The sequence below is a fragment of the Opisthorchis viverrini genome (assembly GCF_000715545.1).
Source record: "Opisthorchis viverrini unplaced genomic scaffold opera_v5_1, whole genome shotgun sequence".
In the NCBI taxonomy this organism is placed as follows: domain Eukaryota; kingdom Metazoa; phylum Platyhelminthes; class Trematoda; order Opisthorchiida; family Opisthorchiidae; genus Opisthorchis; species Opisthorchis viverrini.
The window spans coordinates 8,246,038-8,269,621 of record NW_008751657.1 but is presented as its reverse complement, the minus strand read 5'-3'; the positions used below and the strand labels follow the sequence as shown (position 1 = coordinate 8,269,621).

The 23,584-nt window shown below is 39.6% G+C and overlaps 1 protein-coding gene across 1 annotated transcript in view; it reads right to left on the bottom strand.

Annotated features, from left to right (window-relative positions):
- The window catches only part of T265_12460 (hypothetical protein), a gene marked incomplete at both ends in the record, with an annotated part of 33,369 nt that extends 15,458 nt beyond the window's left edge, over positions 1-17,911 (bottom strand). The window contains one exon of the mRNA XM_009163876.1: positions 17,756-17,911. Coding sequence (XP_009162140.1) covers positions 17,756-17,911 — 156 coding nt within the window. The remainder of the gene's footprint in view (positions 1-17,755) is intronic.
- Positions 17,912-23,584: the final 5,673 nt, after the last annotated feature.

Below are 23,584 nucleotides of genomic sequence, written 5' to 3'. Positions count from 1 at the left end.
TGATTTTCCTTTAAGCAGAGTTTAGTAGAACAAAGCGACAGAACACACGGTGATTTTTCCACAAGAAACTATGCACACGCGCAAGCCGGCACTTCTTTTTCGGATTTCACTTTACAGTGGGAATCGTCCGCTCCTTATCTATCGAAACTAGTTTGGCTTATAAATTATGTATTGTTTTTGAGACTCACAGGAAAATTGCATTTTTATTTTCCACAACTCAACGGTTTACTTGCATTCATTTTCCTGCAAGCTAACGCCCACTTTGAAATCTGGAAGATGGAGCGGCTTCCGTTTTATTAATCGCAACACTAGCCGCATTGTCAATAGACTCATTCATTTTTTGCATACAGAAACTCCTGAGATAAACAGCAGAGATACTGCTGCATTTTGGGGAAGGGATATCGTCTCGATGCTTCATTTTTTGTAGCAAATTCAGATATAAAACAAAACTAAGCATTAAATCCGATGTTAGTCAGTAGCGCGTTTCCCATCCATCTGTTTATAAGGGTGAAAAAACAGACGTGCATAAAGACAACTAGGAAGTAAGGCATAACACGGATGAGACCTTCTTTAGTCTGTTGTGCATGGCTTTTTGATGACAAATTCCTATTTGCCAATCATTATGAAACTAAATAATGATTCTTGATGGTAATCACCGTAAAGATTTTGTTGTGGTTTTCTTTCTCGTGAATTTTTCCACCGGTAAGCTTACTTCAACGCAGAATTCTACTGAATTTCAGATGAATCTCCCGTTTACGGTACTACTCAAAAGAATATGCTGCACAAAGGCACACTGTAAATCCGAAAATTAAAGTAGTCTGCTTATTCTGCCCGCTTTGTATTTTAGCTCACAAACCTTGTAAAGGAGTGTAGTGGTTCCACTTGTCACATATTTGTTCGCCGAGGATAAGGAGAATATGGGACTAAAGGTGCGTGTTGGGTGTAATGACCATCATGCCTATGGTCGAATAACAAATCTGTTTATCCTATGTGGATGTGATAGCTACGCTACCACCATTGGCCGAGTGACACTGCTATATCTCTCAATGTCACTAGCCGTCGGTTTGTTTCGCTCCGCGGTTCCCATCCCAAGAGACAGCAGTTACATAACCTATCTCAAAGGCTGATGGTATCACAAAGAGCTGGTGCTCAGTGAAAATGGTTGAACTGACAGCATATTTTCATGAATCACATCAAGCACCCAAACTGCAATTGTTTCCTCTTTCAAGCTCTTCGAATTTGGAGAATGCTCCAGCGATGTTCTCAGCACTGAAATGTGGGTGAACAATTTCAACATAATCCGGGCTAATTAGTAGATTCCCCTCATGGTTGTGTCCGGTGTCTCTGATTGTGAACCCATGATAACTTGTGATAGAAAGCAACAAAGTTCATCCAAAATCATTTGAGACAGGACAAAATACATTCATTCTGAATGGCGATAAAATTTAGAAAAGGATATCTCTAAGGGCGGAAGACAAAACGTAGGTGAACGTTTGCGCGGGAACGCCCTCCGAAAAGATTATACAAACGCAGCCATGTCCATGTTTATGTGATGTGTCCACAAATAAATTGCATGCCTCGCTTTAACCCTCTATTCCCTCCGATAAGATTTGGAAAGTTTCGCCGGCCTAGCAAAAATTAGGCCATTTCATTTAGCAAACTCAAATAATGAAAACAGAGAGCAAATGCTGGAACACTTTAAGGACGATCATGCGGAAACCCAGTAATTATAATTCCGATCTTACATAATATTCTTCCTTTATCCAAAATAGTTAGATCTCTTTTTCACAACGTAACCTCCTTTGTTTACTAAAAATGAGACGACAAATCAGTTTTAAAGAAAGACTTGATGAAACAAAACTAGATATAATTGAATAGGCGCCTCTGCATAAGACTGACCAAGTTTTTCTCAAAAAAGCTTGGAAATAATAACACTATCTAACTTTGCATTCATTTCCCTCCAATTCTTTGGGAATTGAAAAGTAAAGTTACTTATTCATGCTTTGATGTATCCTATTAACTGCAATTTTGTACGCAATGTCGAAAGATAATAGACGTTAGGGTGAGACATACAGCAATGGAAAGGACGTAACAACCTCATACGAAATGTTTTTCACGTAGCGTAGAGTAAAATGAAAACGTTTAGATGAATTTCGTCATAATGTAGCGGAAGTATGTCGTGATTTGGCCACCTATGCTGTAACTGTGGATGATTATCATAACATCACTGAAGCATTATACTTCACTATTTTCATTTCAGTAAATAATACACTGCCCTGCGACTACGCAAGTCATTAGTGTCTGAAATCGACAAGATATGTCAGATATTCTGTACGTGATTTGCAACTTGCATCAGTTTTGTCACTTGAAGCAGGCATTAATTTAAGGTGACCAATAATGAGATCTCACGTCATTCTCGGGTCGTTAGAGTTACCAAATTGGTTTCTGTCATTCTGTAAGATGGAACGATGACAATATTTTCAGGAGAGCGATCATTCGATTCTTCTCTCTTGAGAAGGATTTCCGATGAAATCATTCATCAGAGGTCAAACATTATAAAAAATCAGTTCCAAATACCTTCGGATGTGCAAACAAATGCATTCACGAATCAGTCAATAGGTTATTTGCTTGCTTTTTTGATGACAAAATCAAGATAAAAGCTAGTGTCAGTCAAATCCATAGATTTCAAAATAGTTCAACGCATTCTGATGAATTCCTATCTTACAAATTCGCAGGCAGTTTTTTCAGACCACATCTAATTACACCGCCGCTTTTATCTAGATTTTGAAAATTAATGTACAATAATACGGTTTCTTTCAAAAATGGACTTTCTAATTCCTGTAATATTTATCCTTGGAATATATTTGTTTGCGTGATGCTCCGACTATATGTGACCGTACTTATGCTAGATGTCTGCTGTAAGAACGACCGACTTTGAATTCTTGGATGGGTAGCTCGTTCAACAAAGTACTGGACCGAACAGCAGTCTCATTGACTTGGCACGTGCTTAACCATACATAGACCTTTTGCATTTTTGGGGTGAAAAGCATCCAATACTTCAGTATGTAGCCTGGCATCAGACTAAAATAGGAAGAGTGGCGATCTAACCAATGCTGTTCAAAGTTAATTGAAACACTAGCGAATATACACTCATTTGCAAACTAATTTGGTTTTTCGAGAGACTCACCTGGAACCCAGCTGAATCTCTCGTTTATGATGTTCTTAGGCAAATGAGTGTATATTCGCGAATTTCGTGCAATCTGGTTTCAAGTAGAACATAAGATTGACGGGAACCCGTGGACTGCGCCTACCTGATGAGCCCCAAGAAAGTCGAAACCGGTCGTGGGCTGTCGATGGATTTCTAACAACCTTATGCGTAGCACATTAGGCGAAACATGTTATTTACTGAACAGAAACGAACTTTTATGTACGTTTGCAAGATAAACATATTTTAACGGACTTAAAGAAGATTTACTTTTATGTTACTTATCATTTGAGTGTTTTTATCCGCCCAAAAATGCATAGAGGGTGACGCGAATTTTCGCAAATTGGCTTGTTTTTCGCTGAAAACGATTGCAATATTGCATGCGCGTGCTCACTTAATTTATAGTTAACGAGCACTAAATTTTCTAAAGTAACGGTTTTAGGCGAAAAATAAATTAGCTTAAGTTAGCTAACCTTCACACATTTGAAATGTCTACCGAATATGCACTTTATTTTTTGTAATGCAGTTTCAGTTACCCCTGTAAAAACGAAGTTTAACGAAGTGATACCCAAAATAGTGTAAGCAATTGTCAGCATGATTCAGTTTCATCATTATAGCATGCCAGACAATAGATAATTAATTTGTGATAAAAATAAAAGTTGTTGGGGTAGGAATGATAAATTAAATATACAAATAGCTTTAATTTTCCTACGAGGGACTTAGACAAAGCACCATATTTCAGTTGAATTTTATTTCAATGCAAAGAACGCGCACAAATTCACATCACTAGTGTGACAACCTCCAATTGACTGAGTTGTTCCACGAGGAATCTCCGTGAATATTTTATCAAGTTATATAGCTGTAGGATATTCCCCGTAGTTGATATGAGTGACGACACAGTGTCTAAGTACAGGTATGGTAGGTATTCTATCATGATTAAACGGACTAAATTATGAACCTTAGGCGTAAATCAATTACTTAATTCCTTAGGTTAGAAGAAGTGTCAAAATGAGGACACTACCCAAAAAATAGTTGTGTCACATTATTCCCCTCATTGCTTAGGCTTATTTTATTTCAGTGAACAGTTCACATAAATTCAACGTAAAATAATTTTACCGATAATCTTTCTAATCTTACCTGACATGAGATTCAATACTGCCCTGCGTTTTGGAACATCTACGTCTGTGTGTTATAAGGGAAGAGAAAATGTGTATACATCGGAAAAATGCTTGCAACCAACCGGGTCATTCGTGTTGAAATTTTTTCGCTACTTAGATATAGTTTTTGGTGTGGACCAAATTTTAAATGTTGCTTCTTGTGATTGAAACTTGCATTTTTCCATGAGCTGCATTTTGCTGCCATTAAACTGTACAAGATCCCATTATAATCCCCGAAATTGACGTCAAAAACTTTCTTCAACGGTTTATGTCGCCATATATTTTGGTTGTTTTTAATTAAATCATTTGTTTAGCAGGGCTCAAACCACACGTTGAATAAACCGCACTTTCCACGCAGACTTATCGGTTGACTGGCCTTTAACAACGCCTTAGATAGTCTGCTGAAAATATCGCAGGATTTTTGGCATCTTTGATGTACCATAATTTTAAAGGCAACTGATACGAGACCCAAGGCTTATTGCCAAATGCTTTTACCGACTTGTACTGCTTTAGCTCGTCGCGGACAAAGACAAATTCCACATAATGACGTCAAGGCTCACTGCTATTTTTGTTCGGACACCTGCAGCGCAGATGGTAAATTCACATACCACTCCAATTTTTAGTACGTTTACATGTTTGATGAACTCATCAGCCTGCCAATGCAGGAAATATTTGAAAATAGCACACTATTTGCTATTTATTTTTCACACACTGAAGTTGCGCGGATAATATCATTGATGATGCAATTCCACAAAGTCCGCGTATGTTGCAAGTACGCGTAAAGTGCGCTATCCCACGAGCGATAGCCTGCTCAAAATATCTCCCCCGTGGTGACAAGACCGAGCTGATTGCAAAGAGTTTGATCCAAGGTACTTGATGCAACACAAAATATCCTCCAAATCTAGAGGAGAGTTTTCTGTATTTTTTATCTCTGTAGACGAAATACAACCAATCGTCTCTATTGACTAATGAACACTTCCCCAATTTATTCAATATATGAAGAGCATTAATATGTTCACATATTAGACCCTACAGTCAGACGGTGTTCAAGAACACTTTTGGTTAAAATGAACTTACGTCACAGAAATGCTTACGCAAGTAAGCCCTCACTGAAAATTTGTTCGCCAAAATTTCGCTAGAATAGACGAAATCTAATGGACCATCATTTTTAGAAGGTGGAGAAAAAAGACTACTAGAGTAAACAACAAACTTTGGTCAAATGTGTGTAAAATTTGGCACCATGAACGATTCAAAACTAGGTTTCCTCATACGTAAGCAGATGACAAGCAAATCGTTTGGCATAGGGTGTTAGGTAAACCTTCGAGCAGTCTACAGGACATAAATGAGCTTTTCCTACGTGTACTGAAGGTAATGTGCGACCAGTTTGGAAACTTGCTGAAGAAGGCATTGAGCAGAATAGACAAAAATCGGTTTTAAATTACCCCAAATTAACTTCAGAAATTCACACAAATATTTCTGCTGCACGTCTTTCAGCTCAATTCTACCGCATGTTGTTTTTCACTGGTTAACATTTTATCTAAATTAATAAGAGATGATCACAAAACTAAGGTTAACTAATGCGGGAAGCCTGAGATTTTTGGCATTCCAAGGAATAGGATGTAATGTGCATTTACAGGGCAGTGATATTTAATTCACAAATGGATTCGGGCATATTTCTGGTTATTTCAACAAAAATGTTCTTTTTCCAAACATTCAGATTTAGTGGATTCGGATCTAAAATAAGCATAATTTCCGACTATATTCCCCGCATTGGAAGCCAAAATCTTATTGATTTATTTGACAACGGCTATGCACTTTTGCTTTAATTTTGTTTATAACTTTGTAGGCGACCGACCTAAGCTTATTGCGTTTTTAGGGTACGACTCCGCAGATTTCTCATCTGCAATTTCTCAGTAAGTTATTGTTGGTATTTTGAATTAGTATTAAGCAAGCCAGAGTTATGAGCAAACATTGACACGAGGTTTTTTTGAGTTATTTCGCGGCTGTCTCAGTTTGAATTTCTGATTGAGACTGTTTTTTCCCTCTGGTACCTCCAGTTAAAGCCTGATGAACGAAACCACCAGTTTCCCTTGTATACCGTATGTTCTGTTCAGCAAGCTAATAATAAAGCGGTGGATTTTTGCAAAATGGATAGATATGCAACAAGCACAGTGCTTTAGAGCAGTTGATCGTGTTTACTTAACGTGTATTCTGAATGAGAGCAGCCAAATCTGCGCATGACATTTTGTAATAAAATCCAGTCATTAACCACGCTTTAACAACATTGTTCAGCCTTTTGCCGGTACAATATGATGGTAATCTGCTCAAGCTTACTTGGTGGTTACGAAACTAATTCTGCCGTAAATTTGCGCGCAGATTCGTGGCATTAAAAGCTACTGGTAATAAAGTTGGACGGTTCATGTATTCAGTTCACGCTAGACTATTAAATTTTGCCAGTGTCAAACTAGCCAGTAAATAAGTGCAATCTAGTCCCCAGTTATACTGCGTGAGTCTGTGCTTCGTATTTAAAAAGGAAACTAACATGCCAGCAATAAGAGAACTTGCTAGGTTGAAAAAAGAGGTCTTTCTGAAAAATAGCTCTTTTGATCTTTGCTTAGACACACAAGTAGTAGGATAGGTTGCAATTGATAAAATCATCTTTTTTCAACTTGCCAAAATCTAGTCTGTCCTAGTAAAAATGAAGTCGTGTTACATTAGCAGCTTATTTTAAAACACCTTGTTAGAGATGTTTCAACTGGAAAGATGAAATAAAAATACGGTCAACATTCAATTTTACTTTATTTTCCTTACTTAAATCTAATTTTGCCAAGATGTCCCCTTTTCTACCCAGCGCTTTCGCTTACTTGACAGATTGTCAGACAACCATAAGTGCCAAGTAACAGAGTGCTAATCAGACTTTATCCGGAGGAAGGCGATTCAGATCATCTCAGTTAATTTTAAGTAACACAGTTACCACGAGGGTAATCGTATGAGACGAGTTTTCCTCCGAAACACTAATCAGTGGATCACTGCTGTTGAACCAGGAGCGGCGGCAAAGCAGCGAACAATAACAAACGATGTGAGCCTTTCGTTTATTTATAATCAACCAGACCGCGGTAAATGGCAACCAGTCAGGTGCTGTTCTTGAATTTTGTGGGCAATACTGACCCAAGCCGCTGTAAACACGACAATCTATGTGAGTCTAACGGTTTCGCTTACAGAACCTCAAAATAGAACTTTAAAAATACACTAGATTTCCAATATGCTCCTACCTTTTGCTTTATCATCACGAGTAGTTTTCTTCGAAACTTTTACGTGTAACATTCATGCAAAACGTCTGCAGAGTTCTCCAAGGCAACCTGACTAAAGCCTTCATGACAGTATGGCACCGCTATAGATTTATGACAAACCTCAGTAATAAGCAAGATCAATATTCAGAATATATCAAACAGATGTATATCCGTTTTGGAAGACCTTTCAACTTGTCTGAACTGAACCGACCATATATGCTGGTTTCTGTTCTGCCTCCAGCGTCATTGAGGACGTTTATATAGTCGGATAACCATTTTTTGAGAAGGTTGCTCGCGGCAACTGAAATGTTGGATTCCGACCATATATGCTGGTTTCTGTTCTGCCCCCAGCGTCATTGAGGACGTTCATATAGTCGGATAACCAATTTTTTGAGAAGGTTGCTTGCGGCAGCTGAAACGTTGGATTATAATGTCTTATTCCACTACGCTGTGTTCTGACTCAAAACATTTCTACGTTTTAGACATCTGCATGTGTTAGCAGAAAATGGGCCAACGCTTACAACGATTTCTGTTATTTGATTACACTTTCGTTTCGAGCGACTTGCAATTCACAGATGGACGCACAAAGCTGAAGGAAGGTCGGCATATATTTTCTTTAAAGACAACTACCCGACTTTGGTAGGCACGATAATGAATCTGTGTTGTCTCTTTGATTATCCAAATAAAATCCTGAGGAGAACGGAGTGGGTGGCCTTTCTTGTATGAATGGTATATCTTAACGAAATTTCCATTGAGTGTAAAGCAGACGTTAGACCAGGCCAACATTTGTTAACAAGCTGAATGGTATATCTTAACGAAATTTCCATTGAGTGTAAAGCAGACGTTAGACCAGGCCAACATTTGTTAATAAGCTATTGTGACGGTTTTTCCATGTTTATGTCTAGAATATAAATAAAGAACAAAAGAGTCATGCGGACAACTCATTAAATGCAGCTGACAAGGCTGATCAGCCGGTAACGAAATAACCTAAATTAGACACAGAGGCAGTGACTCAAGATTCCTTCAAGGAAGGGATAATCAACTGGGTGGATTTACCATAGATTTTGCCATACTGACTTCATCATACTGGGTAGTATTGTGGGATATAACGGTGCCTCTTCCATTAACAAATATTAACTGAGTCACTGCCATTAAAATGGGTTACTTCATCAACACACCACTGCCACATTTGCCGCACGTAGTTCCGTACATTTTTTCTGACGCTTCCGACCAATCAGAATGCATGACTGTGAGTGTGACCATGCTGTGTTTTTGGTGTTATCGTTGGGGTCCTAACAGCGCAACACGACGAACTAATACAAAATAAATTTCTGTTACTAGTTACTCTGTCCTGGCTGTGTCATGCACTGCTGACTGAGAAATTACTCTATTACGTGAAGAAAACACACCTGTTCCATGTGATCACGAGGCTGAGCTAATTTGGGTCTTTCTTCTTGGTTATCGTCAATAACGTCTCTGTATGTCGTAGTGATTGACAGTTTGCCTCACCAGTGAGAGCCGAGGAACCACAACTTTTTTCATATAGGATTGGTTCGAAAAGGCGTTTTACGTTGTTGTTCGCAGCTAACTGTCCAAATCCCGGACACATAAGCTTATAATTTAACTGGTGCCAATAAACAGTTAGTTGGTTTTGGAAAAATAATCAAAGCTAACCTACAGCTTCCACGGAAACGACCGTGGTCAAATGACTTGTAAGTTTTTGTCCTGTAAATAATCAGCTAAGTGCACTTATGTCGGGCAAGCCAAGAGGGGGGTTAAATCACCTCGACAATTTATCTACATATTTATCCACGTGTTTTGCCTTGAAGCATATGTATCACGCTCTGGCATATGATAGACAGATATACAAAGTTGTATGTTTCCTGATAGTTGACTGACATCGCATATCTTTGGTAGCAAGTGTGACAGGCAGATACATCAAGATCAGTCTGAAATGAAATGGTTGTCCACCTGCCATTGTCTGACTTATTTGTTCTGAGATATCACTAAATGACAGGCTGAGGAGCGAAACACACAATAGAGAGTAAAAAATAATGTAACCTTTCTATTCATGGTTCGCGGAGCACTTTAGATCGCGTATACAGGTGAACGATGCGAATAATTATGGATGACAACCTTAAAAGTTGCAATGGAGTGCCATTGCTGGTGATTACAGGTCTAACCAGACTGAACAATATTACCCATCCTGATAGCTAGCTGTTCTTATAGCCACTCCAATTTCTGCAGAATGGCCGCATCTTAATGGAATTACATTTTTATCTGTATCTATGGCGGTGTCGCAAAGTATGTGTAGATAAGCTTGCCTTCTTGATATCTGCTTGGCTCACCGAGTCAAGCAACTGGATTGCAAATTTTGTCAAATGCTTGTCAAAAGTAACGAGAAGTAAGCGCTTAGCTTAAACGTGCTCAGAACACTTTCTGGCTTATCTGACATGTGGCTATAACCTGAAATGAGTTCAGACCAACGCTTTGAAAGCCAACCTTGTAGGCAGATGAGAGCACCGCTTTTGTGGTGGTGGTTATATACACTTTTATAGGGAATAGTGTATATGCGATCAACGTAACCATCATGTATTACACTTGAAAGCAAGGAAGTTTTTTCTCAAAACCGAAGGCATACTTATGCATACATATTTCCTGTAGAGCTTTGGGTTGCGTTGTGTGCGTACCTGTGAAAATTGTGATTTGGAGGTATTCAGTGCATTGAGAGCTACAGTTTTCTTCTGTATCATTCGCGAGTCGAATTTTCGTTTCATCCTGAGGCCACTAGCCCACAATACCTCGATTAGGCCAAATTTGGTATTGTCCTTAGTGCGTAAGACCATAGGCTATAAATGCTACCCTGTATCATTCGCGAGTCGAATTTTCGTTTAATCCTGAGGCCACTAGCCCACAACACATCGATCAGGCCAAATTTGGTATTGTCCTTAGTGTGTAAAACCATAGGCTATAAATGCTACTTGTCATTCATCATAATATTACTCAGCCAAAGATGCCAAACGACACGGATGACAATAAGGTAACTATTTGATATATCCTGAATCAGATTTGGCCACTTTTATGCTGATGTGAATCGACATCTGAAAACCGTATCATATCGCCACTGTATCTGCTGATGGACGTAAAACAATTTCTTCAGCCGTGAACCATATAATGCCACCACCATTCTCCTGTTCCGATTTGATTTTACTTATTTGCCGTGTATGTTGTCCGTGTAATGCTGTTATACTCATCAATTGAATCTTTCGGCTTTTGAACCAGTCACAAATGTCACTTATCCAACACGATGAGAATGCAGAATTTTGGTGGTCATTTGAACAATCCAGCATGAAAGCCATACTGCAAGCTGAGTGAGTGACAAAAAACTTTCCGTCAAACAAGGTTAATACACCTATGCTGACCAAATAATTTCCCAACAATGATGATCGTAGAAGGCATTCTGAAATATTGAGTTTTAGGTTTTAAACTTCCCTAATAATCTTTGATGATTGACATAAAATACATTAATCAATGGCCTGTTGATTGATCTTTGACGAGAATCAACTGAAGTATGCTGCGTAATTTCAGAGTGTTATGGCTTAAAAACAAAACAACGCAGAAAAACAGAAAAGATGGACGAGCGAACTGATGAACCAGAGCAGTCGATCGTTCAGGACTATTCCCTATATATTGTGTGCATCATTGGAAAGCTCAACAATTCTAAGTTGCGGTTATCCACCTCTCACTCGCTCACAATTTTCAAAAGTTTCAAAAACCCAGTAAAAACCAGTAAAATTATCAAGAACGTAAAGCCTCAATATAAGCGAGACATTCTGAGCAAAAAGCTAACTAACTAAGCGAACACAAACATGCTTTTGTAGCAAAGGTTTTCAGGTAAAACGGTGCTTGCACTTAGTAATTAGCATTGGTTGCTTCGACCTAATATTATCCATCCAATATCAAGCGTGCCAGAGCCTCTAGTTTCACTGCGATCATTCTGGTAGCTGAGCTGTTCAAATCGTCTCAGGTCAGAATATCTTGTTTTCCCTTGACGCTTCTAATCGAGTCGGAATTTTACAATTCACATGTTTATTCCTTTATATTCCTTCAAGAATTCACTCATTCTCCTTGCCGATCTAAAAGATGGGTGAGCCTAATGCGTTTTATGGACACGTCCAATGATTGAGGGTACGCCAAAGATTTGGTGTACTCGTTCCTAGTGAACTCAAGCCTTAGAAGTCGTTTGTGATTGTGGTTCATCCTTGTTTAATCTAGCGGTATTCTGTCGGATCGAAAATAAATAAATTATCACCATTTAACGCCGGGGGGTTCTGCCAAGCCTATCAATGGAGAGCACAAATCGCCAATGGACAAAGGTGGGATATCCTCAAAAGTATTCGTATCAGTGACATCGGTTCAGCCATTGCCCAAAGTGCTCGATGAGGCCTTTTTATCAATTAAAAGTGAAGGATATATTTTAAAGAATCAAGTAAATGTAAGTTGTCGAGACCTGCATTTTATGGAACTAACTTAACAGGCCTGACAAATAACGAGGAATTATCATAACATCGTCCGAATATCCGTCACGTGCTTTCAGAGAATACATCCGACATTTGGCACTCTCAAGAATTTTGAAGCACGCTACACGTTTTGAAAACGATGCGAACGAGCATTGTGTTAATTACTTATATTTTCCTATTTTTGCTGAGTCTTTTGGGATCCTGTCATGTTAGACGACTTGCAATTTAACTTGCACTGTAAGTTGCTATCTATTAATCTGTATCCATTATGCACTTTGGTTGATTAGTGTGCACCATTGTGTTGTGCGTTGTTGTTGAAGCGAAGCACTGAGAAGATAGGATACCAATCACAGTGTATTTGCCTTCATTGCTCAGAACGAAAACCATATCCAATGATCCTATAATAAATATACTAACGCAGATTTCGAGTTTACTCACTGGGTATGAGTTCACAAATCGGAAATCGACTTTTTTATCGTTTTCTTCTCTAGGTCTTTTCCTATCAGTTCTTCATCTATGAGCGTTAGCTTACTGGAATACACGGGACGTCGGGTCCCCCTGATATAATTTAACAAGTGTAGTCAGTTCCTGTTAGCTATTTCTAGACACAGTTTGGATACCCACAAACGGCATAAGATAACGTAGCTTTTACGCCTACTCTATTATTTTTTAGAACGGGTTGATTTCTCATCTAACTGTTGAAATGACTAATTGTTGAAATGACTAGTTGAAAAGTGCTGAACATACTCCATACATTTCAGTTCCCGTAAGCAAGAATTATAAGCTGTCCAAAGTAACAAAATCACAAGAAAGCAAAAATGCAGGATCTGGTTAGTTAAAGAAATCCAAACACAGATAATCGAACACCGGTAAAAATATGTAATCCATTTGTGTGTGTGTGAATCGTAAAGGCTTTTGTACACTTGTGAACAGTGTATCCCACAGTATTTTAGAAACAAACAGAAGTGTGACAGATGTGCTGTTACAGTGACCCACATTCTGGTCAATGTCCCCACAGTGGCATCAGGCGAACAATCTTAAGGTAACCTATCTCACCGCATTCATGATTAAAAATTGCATTCCTAGTCCGTAAGAGAAAGAGAAAACACAGCGTACAGATATGTGGAAAGCGGTGCTTTCATGCAGCAGACATTTTAGTTTATGGTACATGAAATTAGCTGCACGATACATTAGTATCATTCAGAATTTAATTATCTACCCTAATGGAGCCTCTACAAAGCTTGTGTGGAACTAACGCTCAAATTTCACTTTTACTTAAGCTACTTTTTTTAATGATTCAAGGATCAAAATACAGGTAATTCTGACTACTCAGCAAATAAAAATCTATCAAGCTGACTTGTTCAACTTTAATTGTCTTAACTATGCTGTTCTAGACAAATCGGAACGTTTTGGTGGATTCTAAGATCACAGAAGTTAGAAAAATATAATTTTGACAAATTGGCTTCGCTGCAACACATTTTTATGCAACTTTACGTAGCTAAATAATATTTATCCAAAACAAATGATGCTCCTAGAACCTTGAGATACTTCACACAGATTCCTTATACTGTTTACTCTGTACAACAGTAGTTTCTCCTAATTCACAGCTTTGGACAGCATATCATGCTCACAATAAGCTCACCGTTAAAGAATATCTTTGTGGTAAATAGCAGTCATATATTTCGACCAGGGTGACCTTGAGGCTCAAATCCCACTCCTCCTGTGAGTCTGAGGAGATACTGTATCTACAATAAGGTTCTCGTTTCTTTGGTTGGAGTAACGTTTTATTAATTTATTGAATGTTGGCTGATAACCAATGAGGGTCAAGTTGTGTGTATTTTCTTTTCCTCAATTTGTTCGTTTAGTGTAGGGCTGCCTTAGGTTATAGGAGAAAGGAACACGTAAAAGTGCACACTATAGCAACCATATTAGGCAACTCAACTCACACAAAGTACGTAATATTTAACTTGTGCCAGTGCTAGGAAGTAGTGCTAGTGCATAATGCAGGTACGACTCGTCGATCGATACCAACCATCAGTCGTGTCGTTGGAATGGCTTCCCTTGATTACTCAGCTGCCTCTATCTTTGTTATGCACCGGGGAAATCTGCCGTTTAACTTTTATTGTCCCGGTCTTAGGAGCCAACTGAGCGATATCTGGGCCGTGGGTCCACCCACCGGCTCCACGTAATTTCCGGGTGAACTTATTTTCCGTGAACAACTAAACAGGTATGGGGACTCGGTATGTCGCTGGCGAATGCCCGAATATTAAGTAACTCATTAAAAGATGATACAGTTTTGAGTAAAATCTGTGTCGCAGTTATTCTCAAACAGAGGCGTTATCCGTTGACCTAAATTCGGGTGTCTAATCGTGGGATTGAAGCAACATGGTGTCTGACACCTACCTTTCCGACACCGTTCAGTCTGTCGCATTAGGAAGCGCGAATATCCGCACATACATTCTCCGGATCGTCCTTATCAGTGCATGTCCAATCAACGTTACGCCTAACCGTGTCGTTGTCTGCCCTATTGATTACGCACTCGTTTGTCTCAGATCACTAAATTTCGTGGCTTGTGAACGCCCGGATTTTCTGCTTGGTGTTACAATGCAGTGACTGCGACACAACCTTTTCCTTTGTGTTGACACATAACAAATCCGAAACAAAACTGAGGCTATTGGTTTGGCCGATTCAACCTACTTGTTTGCTTCATAATTTTTCAAGATTTATGTCGCTGCACTTGGGACTGAACCAAATTTGTTTTTAGGGAAAAGGTAGGCAATCGGGTCACTGTCGTAGCTGTTCTAAATTAGCCAATCACCAAGTGACCGATGTTGGAGACAGTTGTGTGGTAGGGGGCATGCGGTTTTTTATGCAAAAGACTGCTATCAATGACTACTAATCTCGATATTTAGTCAAAGCGTTATAGTTGCGTTGAGGTGAGGAGCGTTTAGTCAAAACGTGTGAACACTGCATTATGTGCTTTTCATATACGCCTACATCCAGCAAATGCACCCAAATCGAGCTGAACTCCAGGTTTTGAAGTCAGCTGTTACTAGTCAGCTGCATATCATGAAAATTACTAACTCGGTGGCTTGGTAAATAATGATTCCCGCTAGAGGATCTGTGAAACGTCGGATAAAATATGTGGCGCAATCTTCGGAACATGATAACACTAAGTAAAAATGGAGTCACACACCCAATTGAAGCCAGTTTTTGGAAGCGTAGACCGGTATTCCGCAGCCTAAAACCACTTATCGAAGCTAAATTCTAGGAGGTCCTCAAGCCAACATCTATGGTCTATTGCAATTTATTTGCTATTTATGTTGTAAATTTTGTTAAAATGTTCAGATATCAAGTGAAAGCCGCCACTACCGTTAGCTGGCTACCAGGCTACCATTCACAGGAATTGCGTTTAAGATATGCCACACCACTTTTTAATTCCGTGCACTAAAGTGAATTGCGATCAGCTGTCAATAAGCGCGTAGACGGGGGTTGATTAATGTGCAAATACCTGAGTTCGTAGGAAATTTGGTCTGTAAAGCTTTTGGTTAGTATGGAACGGAATGTAGCCCGTTATGTAAATCACTCATTTGCAGGTTAGATTGATATCAATGCTGAATTTCAATATGTAACAAATAAAACATTTTACAAAACGACAAACGTAACCAAAATATGGCGACAGATTTTATTTGGAAGCACTTGGATGAGATCTAGCCCTATTGGGTGCATTGCGACTGACTGTATGGAGCGCATGAATGACACTCGTATAAGTACTCAGGATTCCGTCAATTGGCAGACTTTAGGTTTAGGCACCTAGTGAGAAGTGCAACCGGAATACACATCGCTGTCATCGCACACACAAAAATTTTCATAGCCGAAGACAGAGTTTAGCTTCTCAAAATCCAAACTTTGCAGTAGATTTCAGCAAAGAGCCACGCCTACCTTGAGAAGTCTTCCCATTTGCCAGTCAAACTAGCAGACTTTTCCAATTGTGCTGTCTACAAAGAATTGTGCAACTCATTTGTTTTAATGTCACAGGCTCTTACGGAAAAATGCATCTGCGGAGCACAACACCTGGTGGCTTGAGTACGATACTATTTGTATTGCGGTAAACGATAAGACCGGAAACATTTTTCCAAAAATGACTGTCAATCTAAAGAACTGATCTTACATTAATACAACACAAGTACCTGCAGTCCCAAAGTGCTTTTCATACAGTTTTTGAGTCTAGCTAATATCTGTGTTAGTTGCCCACTGTAACTGGCCTTTGTTTACGCAGTTTAAGCAAACAAAATTGTGGGTAGAAGGTTTGACACGTTAAATATCGGTACTGATATTATCACTATTATTAAGATTATTTGAATGTCACCCAGCCTGCACAACGCGAGAATAGGTTTACACAGAAGCGAAGTAGTTATCCAAGCTAAACACATATTGTAATTTGCATGTAAATTTCAAAGCTAGACGCACTTCGCAACTCTAGAAGAAATAACTGAGAACGTGTACGTGAAACATGGGTAATTTGTGCTTGACCTCATTTTGGAGATCAGAGTAGATCGAAACAACTCATATGAGCCGTGTAACTCCTTCAAATTCTACTGTGCTATCTTAGCATCGATTGATGTTTTGGTTAGCTAGCGAACAAGTAACCACCTGAATACTGACCGGGTAAGGTAGCCTCATACTTCTTGCATGTGTATTGGAGCTTTTAAGAAAATTCATCCCCATATGATCAGGTTTGGTGCCAACCCTACGCTAAATTGCATGCATTCTGAAATATCTAATAGAAACCTGCTTAAAGTATGAAACGGTAAGAACTAAATCTTCATTTTGAAATGGCTTCATCTAAAACGAAAAGAGTTACCACTATCCATAATACAAGCATAAGTTCATGTCAAATACACTACGTTTTACGAGTGATCAAACCTTTTCAACATGCTTTATGGCGTTCTATTTGTAACGTTAGGCCGCCGCAGCGCATACATTCACGTCGTCTTTCTAAATAGAGATTTAGTTGAGATTTTTGGCGGCATAGTAAACTTAATGAGTGTTTATCTGAAAACACAAGTAAGAGTTTGACTTCAGTGGTTTTTGTCCTAAGCATTTAGATTCAAAATGGGAAGTAGGTATTCAAGTGTAAATGTGTTTGTTGGCCTTCGCAGGGTGGGAAGCAAAAACGTGGCATACTTAAAAAGCGCGTTCACCCACAAATAGCATGGAAACACGACCTGGGAGAAGCGTTGTCATTCGCTTTGTCTCTGTGTTGCTGGAATGTCATGAGTTTTTTCCACTATGTTTTTTCAAACAGCTTGTTTAGCAGCGCAAGCTTTGGACCCTTCGTACGGATTTGACCTATGATCCAAGAGTTTGTGGTTCAGACTCCGCAGCCAAGTGCCAAATTCAACACTTCAGGGCGTGTGGATTATAGATGTGATTGGCTTGATAATAAGTGTTAGCTGGTGTACCGCCAGTGCTATTCAAGTGCACGGTTTGTCCCCAATGAAACCGATAAAACGTTAAATAAACTGAGCAAATTAGCAGTGGACAACTTTGCGGAATGTCGCTAATCACAGCTTCACTTACCTCTTGTGGCGGTACGTCAAAGGTCACGGTACGGAGATCAACTTTGCGAACTCGATCCATGCAGGGAACAATGAAAAACAGACCAGGGCCCCGAGCCCCTCCGGGAAGTATGCGTCCCAATCGGAAGATTACGGCTCGCTCATATTCGGCAATCACCTGGAAATGTGTAGTATGTTAGCTTCAGCTCTGTACATTCCAAAAATCCGTAGGCACAACGGGGTACAAGCAGTTCTTATTTTAGATTGTTACTTGGCAACTCACGTTCAGAAATACGGCTGGGTGCCGAAAGCTAAAGCTTCCCTGTTTTTTTTCACACCTCTCAAAGTTATTCTATTGACTGACAGAAGTTACAAGATTTCATACAATTTTACCGAAGTTAAATAGCGAAGTCTAAACATATAAGTAGAACTTCAACAAGTATTTTAAAAATGGCGGTCTGGGCTTGCGCTTAGATGCTAAGCCCTGAGAGTACAAGGTGCTATCTACGGGAAATTGAAGAAATTATCTTACCAAATGCAAAAGTCGTGGATAACTAGTACACCAGCACAACAACGTTAGTGCAAAGCGGGATCTCTGTGCCGATGCAGTATTTGAAGAACTTGCACAACTGATAACTTATCTAGGACAGTTGGGATTCGGCACACCTCGTTATTTGAATAAGTTTTTTTCATGTTCTATCGGGGGAAATTTTGCATTGAAATTGGTTGTCGCTTGAGGCACAATACACTGAATGACATGTAAAAACCCTGGGACCATTTCCCCATCAGGCGGTTTTCGACAGTAAGCTTGTTTCTGCTGCAAAAGTGTAGGTCATCAAATGTGAATAAAATTTTCGGACAACTCAAGGACAGCCGTTTTTACGTGCATTCCTTCTTAACTCCGTCTGAGGACTGCAAATCCTTTAGATTTTTTCTTAGCTGCATTTCGAAACGACGTATTCAGAGCGATTTGGTCTTAACGATAAATGCAGCAAAGGCGGCGAACAAACCATACAAATTTTATTGCCGCGCGCTCGCTGAGTACGAATAAGTCGATGTAGCTCCAAACTGTAAGGCGGAATTTTACGGTATTTTGGGTGAAATTGGCAGGTGCTCCAGTCGCCGTTGCTTTGGACAGTACTTTTTTCCTAATTAGACGAATGCGAATATGAAAACCAGACGTGGTGCTCACAACACGGATTGCCAAGCCTGCTGCTCTATTGTTCCCACATACGCAGTCATGTCTCCAAAGCGCAAACACGCACGCATGTTCAGACGTGAAAATTCAATTGTGTCAAGCATGCCTTGGTGGAGTAGTTGTAACAACGGTGCCTGGTGAGTCAGATGTTCAGAGTCCAAACGTCGGAGCGTCCAAGGATATGCATTGCTGATGAGCTCCAATAATAACAAAGCTCAAGTCCAGTGGTTCATCTTTCTAGTCAGAACTCACCTGGATTATTGCGCTAGAAGGACGATTGTTCAGCTAAATGCCAATGAACCGGCTTTTGCGGTAGTAATTCAGCGGATTCCTTTACACATTTACTGATCAAAGTTTGCTCCAACTCCATATAAAGTTGTTTGCTTCACTTTTTTCTTTATGTCACCTGAACTTTGTGTACTCTGGAAGAACTCTATTTGTGGACCGTAATTGATGTCCGAGAATGCTCTGTGTCAGTAGATGATACCTGTCTACCAGTCGTTCTAATAACGATTCATTGGGATAACAATTCCAGCAGTCATCCTCTCAGATGTCCTGAGGATATGATAACAAAGTGTCTAATATTCAATAAGAATTTCGTCATGTAAGTGAAACCAATTTGCGCTACAAAGCTGGAAGTCTCTGTAACCTCTCATTCGTACTGGGAACCATCAAATGTGTGTGCCATACGAGGGCCTAACCATTCAACCATGAGAACCTGATTAGCAGTGTGATTAACTTGCACCCCAACGAAACATGTTGCCACTCATTCCTCAATCACCGGGTCCGATCTTCAAGCTATTAGGAGGGATTTTGAGGGATTGAGATCCCCTGAATTTTCGTGAAATGCGCGCCGCTGACGGTCCCGAATAAGGATGAAACGGGTATATGGTGTTTCTCGGGTGTTCAACATAGATTAACTTCACGTACAGCAACATTTATCGGATTTTCCCAAATATCCTCACACTACCAACAACATAACTGTCGCTAGCCGCTCGAGTTATGTTGCATTCTACAACTGATTACCAAAAGGTGTTGTTATGTTTGAAAATTGCAAATGAAAGCTACCTCGAAAAAGTTTGAACAGAGTTGTTTTGTGCTTGAACAATTGCGGTGTTAGCTCAGTGAAGAGCATACAGCATGAGTGAATAGTGTTCCCATTCTATTTGCATCCTTTCTGAACCGAAAGGGACACAATATGTCTTTCTTCAGATAACTTACACTGCTCCCTGAGGGCATTACAGACAGACGGCGACATTTTGAGACATGTAGTGGGTTACAGGAGGCACGGTATTATGCGTCGTATGCTGCATTTTCACGTCTTATACCAACAGTGTTTTTATGAATGGAATCCGTCCTGTAATCCTTTCTGAGTGATTTGGTAGAAGTAAATGAATTAGTCAAACACTTAAATTAGTTCTTTTTCCACAAACTTCGAAAGTATTTCTTTAAATTTGACAAAGTTTTGGGGCTATTTGGAGGAAACCGCGATTTCGTCGGAGATCTGCCTTACTTTGATAGAAGAAACTGTCATCATCTTCAGGGATGAGGAACGATCATATGGATTCATGTGCACACCAACTATGCATGTCCCATACAAAATTTAGAAAATTATCAGCTGATTTCTGGACGGTTTCCTAATAGTCTGGCACCGGAGTGTCGACCAATAAATTAACACAATCTATTGTTGCCCTAGTTTCTACACTGCTCTTCAGTTTCAAAGATATAACGCATGCGGACGGATCGTACATCAGGCATTCTTCAGGTAACTGTATGTCCCTCACTTTGATCATTATTTTCGAGAACCACGCATGTCCCAGCGTTATTCAGCTCTTGAAGAGCGAGTTGCGGTGGAAACGGGGTGAAACATTCAATGGAGAAGTATGACATCGATCTGTTTTTCGTTGACGTCTCTCCCTTCACCACGAAGCATGCGAAACTGTCACCCGTCAACCTGCCTATACACAGTTGTCATAGCAACTGGGTTTTCACTGAAACTGACAACCAAAGAGAAAGAGTTTCACAAATGTTGTTGATGTTTGTTGTCATTCAGAAAATACTTCCAGGAAGTTTCCATCAGGTGGTGGCGTCAATATACGATATTCATTTGGATGAATATAAGATTCTTACAGTTAGTGTATGTTAACCAGAGTCACAAACTAGGAATGATTCCAAACCTTTGTCAGCTGTAGTCCCAATGGATGCAATGATGCCTGACTACGGTTACCCGAAGCAGAGAAAGTAGTCTCTGGTAGTTCTTGACTACCAAATCAGTCAGAATGTCTGGTCTTGTCCTCTGTCCCCATTATACAAATTGAGATTGCCGTGAGAATCAATTTTTGCTTCCATTTCAGGATAGTTTTGGCAGAAAATTGCATTTACCTGAATACATTTATTATATTAACAAAAAGCAAATTCAGTCTGCTTGGTAAAGTGACTTGTGTAGCTTTAGCTGCAGTAACTTTGGCCTGGAAGAGAGCGCATCGAATTATACACCTTTTTATGATTGGTAACCGTATGGACGTTTATGCATACATTTTTGAGGGCGGGTTTATTTCACAACTGCGTTGGTCACATGAAATGTGACAGAACATTTTGGCAAAAGGACTTTCCCGATAAAACCCACCAGCTTTTCATTTGGGAAACAAAGTATATAAGAGCCAGATCTTGTTAAAAATTTTCTACATGATACGACAGCGAACAATCACTCCAGACTGAAGACGAATATTCGAAAACGGGTTTTCAAGTCATTTTGAACATACACACACAGATATTTTGAATGTCTGGGCCATTAGACATACTGCTACTTGGTTAACTGATTTCTGCAGGTCGAAACTGCTCAAAGAGCAGAAACGGAATTATCAAGGTGAATGGAATTATAATATCTGTGTGATTGGCACTCACTTTTGTTGTAAAGCACAATGAGAAGGGGAACGTAATGATGATGAAAAGATAGGACAGACCCAGCAAAATGCAACCGAAACATCCCAGATCTCCAGATGTATCACTCAGTGCTGAAAATAATCGGAAAAGAAACAGCAATAACTACGACCTCAGACCTTAGGCATGTACAAATATGGAAGATTGTGAATCTTCGGGTCTATGGGAGCAAAATGTCAACCCTTATAACGTAAAAATTAATGTGTTGTGAGCAGTCATGTAAATAACGACTAATCTGGTTCGGCCCTGGTTGCCAATCCACACACTGTTTCACACTTCCGGTTCAGATATGCAAGTAAACCTAATCTGGGCGATCAAAGGCCATCCAGGATTTAAACGAATGACACAATAACCGCGAAACGATCTGGCTATTCAATACAGCAGAAAACAGATATGATGACTTAGGTTTAAAAAATGTCCTAGTTTCTGGTGGTTGTATGTCGAAAACAGGAAAGTCAACAAACTGCAGTACACGACGACATCTGAAGGCCGGAATCCTTTTAGAATTAAGAATCGTATGATCTAATACTACTTTAGGTGTAACGACGGAAGTAAGACTCTAGGCAAGGAGGCACTTACCTCTGAAGCCAAAAAGATAGAAAATATGAAACCCAACCGCATACTGACGATTTTCTTTTGGAAGTTAACAAACTATTTACAAGCAAATTGCCAAGCTTCGTGTGTAGACTAATGAAAAGTATTGCCAAAATACTGCTTTACGCAAATACTGATCTAAGGACAGGTAACACGATCAACAAGTGGGTAAACAGGTTGGACGCCCAAGTAGTTTATCACAGTGGACCACAAAGTTGAGGATTCAAAGTCTGAGTTGCTATTCATCGTCCAGAAAAGATGCGCTCCACCGCAACACTTTACGAAATGATCTCCCATAACACTGCTGCAACCAGCCATTAGATAACTCCGCCTGTCACAAAAGTTTCGACGTGTTAGATTTCATGCTATCCGAGATGAAGCAAATTCAAACAGAATCAGTAAACAACTGAAGACTTCCAACCCCTTTGAAGCGTTTATTTTGCACTGAGCTGTTTGGTAAAGCCCGCTTTCTAGTATGAGATTTAACTAAGGCATGGTTCAGTCCTGGGAAAAGCTGAACTGTTTATTCCTTATGTATGCCATTTAACAAAATAAAAAAGCCACAACACTTGGTTAATTGTCCGAACCAAGTAGGTGGTAGTAGTATGAGGGGGTATGGCAATTTTCGATTGAGCTTTCGTCCTCGCAGTAAGGCCACACAGTGCGGAAAAACCGAGGCGTACTATACAACAGTTTGCCCCTTATTGACAGTCAGTAGCAGTGCTGATCTTACAAAACTCTACTAAGGACTATCGAATCTGCGACATCCTGTTCGACTAAGAGTGGCCGATTAGTATTGTGATTGACGTACATTTAAGCAGGAGCTATTGATTCTTAAGTCGAATAGATCTGTTTCTTTTCATCATTAGAGCGGCAAAATGTTGTAAATGTATGACGCGAAACATTTACGAAACGTTTTCAGAAACTAAGGGTGCATCTGTGACAAGAGATTTTTCATATCCAACTTTAGTCACGTTTTCCTCATCATAATTTCACTGCGGACATTGTGACTCGGGCAATCTCCTGAGAGGTATCCGTTACGATTTCTTTTGTCTTTTACGTCTTTGTCAAATTTATAGCTGCCAAATTGCTACCGTGCATGGCTTGGTGACATATATA